We start from the raw sequence: 12,087 nt of genomic DNA on the forward strand, positions 1-12,087 counted from the left end.
CCGTATACTTGACGCAAAACTGACACACATTGAAAAACGTGACATTTCGAAATCTAACATGACATCCTGTGCGATGGCTTCCGGTGGACTTGTGCGATATCATTTGGTAGTTTATTTGATTGCATGATGTTAAATAAATGACCTACACGTTTTAATTCTGTCTCAAATCCTAAAATTCTAGGTGATGCAAAACGTTTGCCACAGCTCCTGTATTAACTGAAATGATGTGAAGTTTTATTAGCATTTAATAAAATAATGAAGCTGTTTTTCCTAACCCGTATTTATTCTGCTGTGTGGAGGGAATGGTATTCTTGAAATTCCTTGTTGCAAAAAAATTTGAATAATCTTTCTGTTCTCAAAAATGTCCATTTACAGGAATGTTAATATTTAAGATATTTTTTGTATTTGATGTATTGATTATATATATATATATATATATATATATATATATATATATATATATATATATATATATATATATAGGAGCTCTGGACTCTTGACCGGAGGGTCGTGGGTTCAATCCCAGGTGGGGGGGACACTGCTGCTGTACTTTACCTAGATTGCTCCAGTAAAAACCCAACTGTATAAATGGGTAATTGTATGTGATCTCTTGTAACAATTGTTCCTTGTTGCAATATAGCCATGTTTGTGTTGATGTTTTCAGTAAAATGACTATTTTAATTTTGTTTTTATCGGGGTGTTTTTGGACTCGCGGGTCACCCTCGCAGTTGCCAGGGAGGAGCGTCTGTGGTTGCTAAGGACAGCGCAGAGCAGTCGCGTTTTGTGACGTAACGTCCAAGTCAAATTCCCCTGGAGGAGCGAGAGGTCTGGTCGCGGACGAGTGTCGTCACAACCCGGTGGAAGCTGTTCGGAAAAATGGCTGCCACGATGTGGCTGCATGGAACTGCAAATATGAAAATAACGGAGGGGCTGATCGCCGTGCTGCAGAGAGACCGGCCGGAGCACTTACCAGCCGTGCTGGCGAGTTACCGGGAGCACGGGGTCGTCTCCTCACAGGTACGGCACCGACTCCGCCAGCGGCGTCAACATAAACAGTAATGTGAATAACAAAGAGTGCAAACGCGCCTGCGCCAGTTATTATTAACGCGTCCAGGACGCAGTGTTGCACGAGTGTAAGAAATACATCGTAATGAACCTGACATGACTTTACTGTGTGGCTCGCCGTCGCGATGAGCTTTACTGAACTTTACTTCAGTCAAACCCTCGTCATGTGTGAGCCGTCTACTGCTGCTGTACCCGGGGGGGGGGGGGAGGTGTACAGCAGCCGGGTTAGTCTTAGTCTCAAAATGCAATGAAATATTTTCAGTAGACGCTGTAGATTCAGACCATGAAATACCACTGTACTACTATTATGGCTTCCGGTAGACTTTTTTTTTTTTTTAAGCGATTTCATTTTGTAATATCTTTGATTACACGATGTTAAATTAAAATATCAAGAGGCTGTGTGTCCCGGTGGTGAGATGATGTTTATGAGAAAGATGGACAGCCTCTCCCCTTCATCGTGCTGCAGGGCACTCGCTCCAGTGTGTGGCTCTGGTCACCGCAGCGCCCTCGTGACCCGCAGTCCACTTTGCTTTCCTGCTGCGATGTTGGGGTTGGCTGCTCTCTGCTTCCTTCGAAGGAAGTCGGTTTGTCTCCAAGCTGTGCTTGACTGTAACCTTGTGCCTCTCAATCTGTGTGTCTCCAGAGTGAATCTGCATTAGGAGGTCTGATCGGGATCAGCAATGCTCAGCTGGGCTCCATCAAAACCAGGTACCCTCTGTGGCACTGCCTGCCTGCGCTGTAACATTCCTAATGTAACCCAGGTACCCTCTGTGGCACTGCCTGCCTGCGCTGTAACATTCCTAATGTAACCCAGGTACCCTCTGTGGCACTGCCTGCCCTCGCTGTAACATTCCTAATGTAACCCAGGTACCCTCTGTGGCACTGCCTGCCCGCACTGTAATATTCCTAATGTAACCCAGGTACCCTCTGTGGCACTGCCTGCCCTCGCTGTAACATTCCTAATGTAACCCAGGTACCCTCTGTGGCACTGCCTGCCTGCGCTGTAACATTCCTAATGTAACCCAGGTACCCTATATTAATGAGGTCTCTCTTGTATTAATGAGGTCTCTGCAGGGTTGAGGGTCTCTGTATATAATATTAATGAGGTCTCTTTTGTATTAATGAGGTCTCTGCAGGGTTGAGGGTCTCTGTATATAATATTAATGAGGTCTCTCTTGTATTAATGAGGTCTCTGCAGGGTTGAGGGTCTCTGTATATAATATTAATGAGGTCTCTCTTGTATTAATGAGGTCTCTGCAGGGTTGAGGGTCTCTGTATATAGTATTAATGAGGTCTCTTGTATTAATGAGGTCTCTGCAGGGTTGAGGGTCTCTGTATATAATATTAATGAGGTCTCTTGTATTAATGAGGTCTCTGCAGGGTTGAGGGTCTCTGTATATAATATTAATGAGGTCTCTTGTATTAATGAGGTCTCTGCAGGGTTGAGGGTCTCTGTATATAGTATTAATGAGGTCTCTTGTATTAATGAGGTCTCTGCAGGGTTGAGGGTCTCTGTATATAATATTAATGAGGTCTCTTGTATTAATGAGGTCTCTGCAGGGTTGAGGGTCTCTGTATATAATATTAATGAGGTCTCTTGTATTAATGAGGTCTCTGCAGGGTTGAGGGTCTCTGTATATAATATTAATGAAGTGTCTGTGTACTGTATTAATGGGGGGTGTGTGTGTGCAGGTTTTCAGGTCTGTGTCTGCTGGCTGTGCTGGTCAGTGACGGCTCCACTGATCTCTTCCAGCAGCACTGCCTGTCCTGGCTTCGAGCGCTGCAGCAGACCATTCAGGTGAGCGAGGGGGGAGGGGGAGACCTGCCCTGCCCTGCCCTGTGATAGGACTGCCCTGCTCAACTCACACTGATATAATAGGCAGTGAAACCTGCCCTGTGACAGGACTGCCCTGCTCCACTCACACTGATATAATAGCCAGTGAAACCTGCCCTGTGACAGGACTGCCCTGCTCCACTCACACTGATATAATAGCCAGTGAAACCTACCCTGTGACAGGACTGCCCTGCTCCATTCACACTGATATAATAGGCAGTGAAACCTGCCCTGTGACAGGACTGCCCTGCTCAACTCACACTGATATAATAGCCAGTGAAACCTGCCCTGTGACAGGACTGCCCTGCTCAACTCACACTGATATAATAGGCAGTGAAACCTGCCCTGTGACAGGACTGCCCTGCCCTGCCCTGCCCTGTGACAGGACTGCCCTGCCATGATTCAGGGCATCAGTCAGCCCTGCATGTTTTTTTCTGATGGCTTGTAACATCGTGTAAATTGCGTGTGGTTGTGTTCTGTCCTGTGGTTCAGCAGTTCTTGGTTTAAATGTTCCTCTGTGTGTTCCCCAGTCCCAGGACCCCTTGCCCACGGTGGAGCTGGCTGTCTGTGTGCTCCGGGACCTGCTCCAGTATTCCTCCCAGCTGCCAGAGCTGGCCAGGGAGATCGGGCTCAACTCCATCCCGGGGATCCTCACCTCCCTGCTAGGCCTCAAACCGGAGGTGAGAAGCAGAAAATATAAACATGGGGGGGTTACTAAGGGTTACCAACGGTTACCTAGCAACATTTTTGGTACTGAACTCTGGTTTATTGTTCTGACCTGTGTGTCTCTCTGTGCGTTTGCTTGCTCTGCAGTGCCACCTAGCTGCCATGGAAGGTATGAGAGCCTGCATGAGTTTCTACCCAAGAGCCTGTGGATCATTGAGGGCAAGTAATTATTATTATTATTATTATTATTATTATTATTATTATTATTGAATGGATTGTGTGATTTAAAAGGAAGGATTATTATTTAAATTCATCCTCTTGCATCGTGACCCTGTCGTGTGTGTGGTCTGGTTTTTGGGTTCTTTGATGGTTCTTCATTGTAACTTGCGATTGTTGTTTCAGGGGAAGCTAGGAGCTTACTTCCTGTCGAAGCTGGACTCTGACAACCCCAAACTGCAAGAGGTGAGAGACTGACGGACCCTCGGAGAGACTGACGGACCCTCGGAGAGACTGACGGACCCTCGGAGAGACTGACGGAGACTGACAGACCCACACACAGCTCTAACTCTCTCTCTCTCTCTCTCTCTCTCAGGCGGCTTGCTCCTGCTATGCTCTGCTCCCGTCTCTGGGGTCAGGGTTCACACAGGGGTCGAGGGGTCACACGGAGTCCTGGACTCAGCAGCTTCACTGCCTTCTCCACACGGCGCACGGCATTCTGGGACAGCTGTACGAGGGAGCCGAGACGGGTCAGTCCTCCAGAGAGGAGCAGTTCTGATCATATTAACAGTTAGTGCAACGTACGGAGCTGTGAAGATAGGGACTGACTCTCTGCTCTCTCCAGACCCAGTGCAGTACGAGGGTCCCGGGGGGGAGCTGCCCTTTCCCCCCCTCAGTGAGAGAGACCCCCTGCTGGTGCTGCAGCTGAGACAGCGTTACAGTGGAGTGAGCCAGAGCCTGTCTGCACTGCTGAGGTGAGACACAACGAGATACACACAGACATGTATTGAGATATATACACACACACACACACCAGTTACCCCTTTGTCTGTCTGTCTGTCTCTCTGTCCTCAGCTCAGATGTGTCTGTCCCAGTGCGTCTCCCAGTGCAGAGTGTGCTGAGTCTGGTGTGCCGGGCGCTGGCCGTGACCCCCAACAACATTGTGAGTCAGTCCTGTATATACTGTGTATCCCAGCACTGCTCTGCAGTGTTGAATAAGCACTGTATCAGTCCTGTATATACTGTGTATCCCAGCACTGCTCTGCAGTATTGAATAAGCACTGTATCAGTCCTGTATATGAGTCCTCTCTGCTCTCGCTCTCAGTGATCTCTCTGCTCTGTGATCTCTCTGCTCTCAGTGATCTCTCTGCTCTCGCTCTGTGATCTCTGCTCTCGTTTTCAGTGATCTTTCTGCTCTCGTTCTCAGATCTCTCTGCTCTCTGTTCTAAGTGATCTCTCTGCTCTCGCTCTCCGTGATCTCTCTGCTGTCGCTCTCAGTGATCTCTCTGCTCTCAGTGATCTCTCTGCTCTCAGTGATCTCTCTGCTCTCAGTGATCTCTCTGCTCTCAGTGATCTCTCTGCTCTCAGTGATCTCTCTGCTCTCAGTGATCTCTCTGCTCTCAGTGATCTCTCTGCTCTCGCTCTCAGTGATCTCTCTGCTCTCGCTCTCAGTGATCTCTCTGCTCTCGCTCTCAGTGATCTCTCTGCTCTCTGTGATCTCTCTGCTCTCGCTCTCAGAGATCTCTCTGCTGTCATTCTGTGATCTCTCTGCTCTCAGTGATCTCTCTGCTCTCTGCTCTCAGTGATCTCTCTGCTCTCAGTGATCTCTCTGCTCTCAGTGATCTCTCTGCTCTCCGTGATCTCTCTGCTCTCGCTCTGTGATCTCTGCTCTCGTTCTCAGTGATCTCTCTGCTCTCTGTTCTCAATGATCTCTCTGTTCTCAGTGATCTCTCTGCTCTCGTTCTCAGTGATCTCTCTGCTCTCGTTCTCTTCCTTGTTTCAGGGCTGGCTGGGGGACGGGCCACTCAAAGCGCTGGTTCTGCCGAGTGTGCACTCACACTCCCTGCACATCCTGAGTGCACTCATTCACAGGTACGTGAGTTACACGGGGTGGTGGGGGGGTTGGAATGGGGGTGGAGTGTGGTTTGAATGTGAAGTGGGTTGGAAGGGTCTTGATTTATTGATCCAATGCAGTGAGGATCGTACTGTGTATTGAATTACTTATTGATCTCTCCCCCTGTGGTTTTGACCCCTCTCCCCTGTGGTTTTGACCCCTCTCCCCCTGTGGTTTTGACCCCTCTCCCCCTGTGGTTCTGACCCCTCTCCCCCTGTGGTTCTGACCCCTCTCCCCCTGTGGTTCTGACCCCTCTCCCCTGTCTCTCTGCAGTGCTGGGGCCAGGCTGGTTCAGTTCTCCAGCTCTCTCTGTCGCCTCTTTGCTCAAACCCTCAGTGCCTGGAGTCCAGCCTGTGACACTACCCTGCCCGGCCAGCAGAGGGCATACAGGTACCAAACACAACTACAGGATGCATAGCAGACCCTGATATCGATGCGATCCAGCCCTCTGAAATGTCTTTATAATATACAGCACTAGACCCTGATATTGATGCAATCCAGCCCTCTGACATGTCTTTATAATATACAGCGCTAGACCCTGATATTGATGTGATCCAGCCCTCTGAAATGTCTTTATAATATACAGCACTAGACCCTGATAGTGATGCGATCCAGCCCTCTGAAATGTCTTTATAATATATAGCGCTAGACCCTGATATTGATGCGATCCAGCCCTCTGAAATGTCTTTATAATATACAGCACTAGACCCTGATATTGATGTGATCCAGCCCTCTGAAATGTCTTTATAATATACAGCGCTAGACCCTGATATTGATGCGATCCAGCCCTCTGAAATGTCTTTATAATATACAGCACTAGACCCTGATAGTGATGCGATCCAGCCCTCTGAAATGTCTTTATAATATATAGCGCTAGACCCTGATAGTGATGCGATCCAGCCCTCTGAAATGTCTTTATAATATATAGCGCTAGACCCTGATATTGATGCGATCCAGCCCTCTGAAATGTCTTTATAATATATAGCACTAGACCTTGATATTGATGCGATCCAGCCCTCTGAAATGTCTTTATAATATATAGCGCTAGACCCTGATATTGATGCGATCCAGCCCTCTGAAATGTCTTTATAATATATAGCGCTAGACCCTGATAGTGATGCGATCCAGCCCTCTGAAATGTCTTTATAATATATAGCACTAGACCCTGATATTGATGTGATCCAGCCCTCTGAAATGTCTTTATAATATATAGCGCTAGACCCTGATAGTGATGCGATCCAGCCCTCTGAAATGTCTTTATAATATATAGCGCTAGACCCTGATATTGATGCGATCCAGCCCTCTGAAATGTCTTTATAATATATAGCACTAGACCTTGATATTGATGCGATCCAGCCCTCTGAAATGTCTGTCAATGAATTCTGTCCAATCCGATGATGTCATCTTTACCCACAGTGCTCTGCGAGTGCAGCTGTACAACACTTTGGAATTGTGGGTGAAGGTGGGCGGGGCCTCTTCGGGCGTGCTGCAGGGGACCTATCACCACGCCGACGTGCTATTGGCTCACCTGATTGGTGACATCACTACAGGGACCGACACAGTCAAGGTGGGATATTGGAGGCGACCCTGTAATTACGTCTTTATAGAAAGCAGTATTCTTTCAATTGATTTATTGATTTGTTTGTTTCTCTGGTTGCCATGGCAGCTGCGTGCTGGGAAGAGCTCCCCGGAGCTGGCGGGGCATGCTGGGAAGGCGGGGGGGCGTCGCTCGAAGGGGTCGGATCTGAGCGAGGTGGGAACGCAGCTACAGAGGAAACAAGATGCTGGAGCCAATCGAGACACAGCACTGTCAGCCGTCACGGGTACGAGACAGGACAGGACAGGACAGGACAGGACAGAGCCGGACAGAGCCGGACAGGACGGAGCCGGACAGGACAGGACAGGACAGGGCCGGACAGGACAGGACAGGACAGGACAGGACAGGGCCGGACAGGACAGGACAGAGCCACCCAGGACAGGACAGGACAGGACAGAGCCACCCAGGACAAGACAAAACAGGACATGACGGAGCCAGACAGGACAGGACAGGACAGATGGAGTGCAGGACAGGACAGATGGAGTGCAGGACAGGACAGATGGAGTGCAGGACAGATGAAGGTCAACGCTGTCATTCCAGAGCAGTTGATGCCAGTCCAGGTGATTACTGTGATCACATTTTTTTTTTTTTCCTTCTCTCTCTCTCTCTCCAGCTCTCAGTCAGATTGTTCTGACCAGCGGGACTCTGCTAAAGGAGGAGATTCACAAGGTGAGTTTAAGAGGCAGAACATTTCAAGTCTTGGGGTGACAGTCGATTTTAAACCCCCTTTTATAAATCATATATGTGATAGTGGCGCCTCTTCAGCGATAACTGACTCTCTCTCTCTCTCTCCTCTTCCCCCTCTCCTCTTCCTCTCTCTCCTCTCTCCTCCCCCTCCTCTTCCTCTTTCTCCTCTCCTCTCTCGCTCTGTCTGTCTCTCGCTCTCTCTGTCTCTCTCTCCCTCTCTCTGTCTCTCTCTCTGTCTCTCTCCCTCTCCTCTTCTCCCTCTCCACTCTCCCTCTCCTCTTCCCCCTCTCCTCTCTCCTCTCCCTCTCCTCCTCTCTACTCTCTCCTCATGTGTAGAAGCTCCAGGAGCTGCTGATCCCGTTGCTGGTGTGCTTGCAGCAGCAGGGGCTTATGGGAGGTCCGGGGGGTCAGCTGACCAGCCCCTACAGCAGCCCCCCTGCCCGGCGGGCGCTGTACCACCTCCTCCTCTCGCTGGTCCTCGCGCCCAGCCCCCAGCGCCCTCCACCACTGCACTGCGGGGTCCGGCTCTTCAGCCAGGGCCTGGGGGACCCCAGCGTGGAGGTGAGGCTCCGAGCACACTGCCTTAGTGTGTGTGTGATCTCTATCTGTGTGTGTGTGTGTGTGTGTGTGTGTGTCTCTGTGATCTCTGTGTGTGTGTGTGTCTGTCTGTTTGCCTTTTAAAAGTGGAAAGTGAAACAGAGCCTGCTTTGTTCAGACACTTCCCTATGGTGAGGATATTAATACCTCAACCCCATGGTTCTGTTTGCTTAACAAGTTAATGTGTCACCTGAAGCAATCGATGCATTTACACAGCAGCTTGAGTCCAGGGTTTACATTGTGTGTGTGTGTGTGTGCGTGTGCGTGTGTGTGATCCTTGTTTTATTACCTTTTATGATGATTGAGTGTTTATGAATTTATTGACAGCTGAACAGTGAACTAACTGAATTTTCTCTTCTCCCTCTCCCTCCCCCCCCTCTCTCTCCCTCTCTCTTCCTCCCTCCCCCCCGTCTCCCTCTCTCTCCCCCCCAGGTCTCCTCATTCTGTCGCGATTCCCTCACAGTGTGTAACTCTCTCCTGCACCCTCGCTCCCCCTCCCTCTCCCTCCCGGACCCCCTGCCCCAAACCCAGTCCCTGCGCTCGCAAACAGGGGTCCCGTTCCCCTCTGCTCGCGCCCGGACCCTGCCCTCACTGCTACCCCAGAATCACCTGCCCCCCGAGCCCCTGCCGGGGGAGGCGGAGGCGGGGGGAGAGGGGGGCAGGAAGCCGGTGTTCGTGCGCTATGATAAAGAGGAGCCAGGAGACGTGGAGATCTCTCTGGAGAGTGACTCCGATGACAGTGTTGTAATCATGCCAGAGGGGCTGCCAGGCCAGAACCCCAAGCCAGCAGCCCCGGCACCGCCACCAGCACCGGCGGGTCAGAGTCAGAGGCCGCAGACTGGCAGGAGGACAGGTCACCAGCCCCAGCCCGTCCCGGAGCCCGGAGCCAGTCCAAAAAGCAGCCAGGCTGTGAATAACAAGACTGGGAGCTGCAGCACTGCTGGGAATGATACTGACAGCAACATTACAGCAGCAGCGGCAAGCTCTCCCGGAGAGGCGGGGGCTCCTGTCGTCACGGCAACGACGAGCGGGCCCCCCCCCTCTGCGCCCCCTCAGCGTGGTGGGAGGAATTGGGGCAGCAGCAGCAGCAGCGATGGGGCAAGTGGCAGTTGAGTCACACCAGCAGTTACAATTACAGCAAAATGCACCCCAGCAAAACTCCCAGAGCCAACAACAGGATACTGTGATAAATATCAACAGCTCGGACGAGGAAGAGGAGGAGGAGGAGGAGGAGATCGATGAAGAGGACGAAGATCTGGAGGAGGAAGAGGAGGATCCCGAAGGGGAGGGGTATTACGAGGAAGACGAGGACGAAGAAGAATACGATGATGATGATGAAGAAGATTATGAGGAGGAGGAGGGGATGATGATGATGGAGGGAGAGGAGGAGGAGGAGGAGATGTTGGACGAGGAGGAAGACGAGGAGGAGGAGGGAGAGTTTGATGAGTTGGATGATGATGATGATGATGATGACATTATTGATGAAGATGAGATGGGGGAGGGGGTGTGTTTGGGGGTCCCGGGGGCTGTAGCAGGATTCGCGCTGGAAAGGATAGAGGAAGAGGAGGAGGAGGAGGAGGAGAGAGGGAACGAAGGGGGGTCGACCGTCCTAGAGGAAGGCAAAGGGGATATGATGTCATCGCAACAGGAGGGCCAGGGGAAGCAGGAAGCTGCTGCTGATGTGGCGGGAACTCTCGCACAGGTACGAGAGGAGGAGGACGGGGGAGTGACAGGAGGGGAGGAGAGACAGGAAGAGGAGGTGCCAGAGCAGGAAGGGGCGGGGCCGCAGCAGCAGGAAGTGCTGGTGATGTCGCAGGGTGAGGTCGAGGAGAACCAGGAAGTGATCGCGGCGGTGTCTCAGATCCAGATAGAGGCTCCACCCCAGGAAGTGGAAATGGGACAGGAAGGGGCAAGGCCAGGGCAGGAAGGGGAGGGACCAGGGCAGGAAGGGGAGGGGCCAGGGCAGCTTCAGGAAGAGGAAGGGGCTGCAGGAAAGCTTCCAGAGGAAATGGAAACGCAGAGACAGGAAGTCAGCCCTCCGAGAGATGGGGGAGAGGGGGATGAGAAAGGAGGGGTGAAGATGGAGGGAGGAGAGGTGATTGAGCTGGAGATGGCAGGGGGAGAGAGGGATTCAGAAGAGAGAGGGATGAAGAGGAAGAGAGAAGAGGAGACAGCGCCAGCAGAGCAGGAGGAGAGCCTTGAGGAGAAAAAGGTGAGTGTGAGAATGGACAAAATGAAAAGGTAGATGTGACGTGCAGATTTACACACGGTTTTCAATTCCTACTCCCCTCCTCTCTCTCCCTCTCCCCCTCTCCCCTCTCCCCTCTCTCTCCCTCTCCTCCTCTCCTCTCCCCTCTCCTCTCTCCCCCTCCCCTCTCCTCTCTCCCTCTCCTCCTCTCTCCCCCTCCCCTCTCCTCTCTCCCTCTCTCTCCCCTCTCCTCCTCTCTCTCCCCCCTCTCCTCTCCTCTCCCTCAGCTCGATTCAGAGAGCACCTCGGTGATGATGGGCTGCGTTTGTTGATATCTCCCCGGAGGATGAGGAGGAGGAGGAGAGCACGGAACTCAGTCCGGACTCTTAGAAACCGGGCCCAGAGAACAGAGCCGGGCCTGGACTGCACTCCACCCCCAACAGAACAGAACAGAACCTGCCTTTCTTTTTTTTTAATATTATTGCAGAGTTAGAAACTCACACTAGCCCTGCTGCTGCTGCTGCTGCTGCACCCAGTCCTGGGGTTCAGAGCTCCCTTCAATGAAGTCTGTTATTATTATTAATATTGAAATGATCAGGAGCCAGGAGTTTGAGCAGGGTTACAAACTCACACTAGCCCTGCTGCCTGCTGCTGCTGCACCCAGTCCTGGGGTTCAGAGCTCCCCTCAATGAAGTATGTTACTATTATTAATATTGAAATGATCAGGAGCCATGTCAATATTAATAATAATAACTAGACTTCATTGAGGGGAGCTCTGAACCCCAGGACTGGATGCAGCAGCAGCAGCAGCAGCAGGGCTAGTGTGAGTTTGTAACCCTGCTCAAACTCCTGGCTCCTGATCATTTCAATATTAATAATAATAACAGACTTCATTGAAGGGAGCTCTGAACCCCAGGACTGGGTGCAGCAGCAGCAGCAGCAGCAGGGCTAGTGTGAGTTTGTAACCCTGCTCAAACTCCTGCTCCTGATCATTTCAATATTAATAATAATAACAGACTTCATTGAAGGGAGCTCTGAACCCCAGGACTGGGCGCAGCAGCAGCAGCAGCAGGGCTAGTGTGAGTTTCGAGCTGTGATGTCATCATTTTTGTGTGTTGTTTTCGATCGCCTCTCTTGCCCTGTATAATTGTTTGTTTGTTTGTTTCTCTGCCTGCCACGGTTAGTACAGACTTCTTTATTAAAGTTCTTGTATTTCACTGAGATTTCCGGCTTCTCGCTTCCTTGTTTTATTTTAGAGAGAGAGAGAGAGCGAGAGAGAGAGAGGAGAGAGAGAGAGAGAGAGAGAGAGAGAAACTATTATTGCAAATATTGGAACGCGTTGT

The 12,087-nt window shown here is 50.9% G+C and overlaps 1 protein-coding gene across 1 annotated transcript; it reads left to right on the top strand.

Moving 5' to 3' along the window:
* The first annotated feature begins 768 nt into the window (after positions 1-768).
* LOC117969364 (proline-, glutamic acid- and leucine-rich protein 1-like) lies at positions 769-11,460 on the top strand. The gene is given in 18 exon segments (XM_059021809.1): positions 769-1,017; positions 1,709-1,773; positions 2,758-2,863; positions 3,430-3,579; positions 3,713-3,784; positions 3,968-4,027; positions 4,158-4,311; positions 4,407-4,536; positions 4,637-4,724; positions 5,565-5,653; positions 5,949-6,065; positions 7,092-7,242; positions 7,342-7,498; positions 7,886-7,941; positions 8,296-8,520; positions 8,989-9,669; positions 9,671-10,768; positions 11,032-11,460. Coding segments are annotated over 18 exon segments (3,585 nt in total). The 5' UTR covers positions 769-876; the 3' UTR covers positions 11,077-11,460.
* Positions 11,461-12,087: the final 627 nt, after the last annotated feature.

This window comes from Acipenser ruthenus, unplaced genomic scaffold (assembly GCF_902713425.1).
Source record: "Acipenser ruthenus unplaced genomic scaffold, fAciRut3.2 maternal haplotype, whole genome shotgun sequence".
In the NCBI taxonomy this organism is placed as follows: Eukaryota; Metazoa; Chordata; class Actinopteri; order Acipenseriformes; family Acipenseridae; genus Acipenser; species Acipenser ruthenus.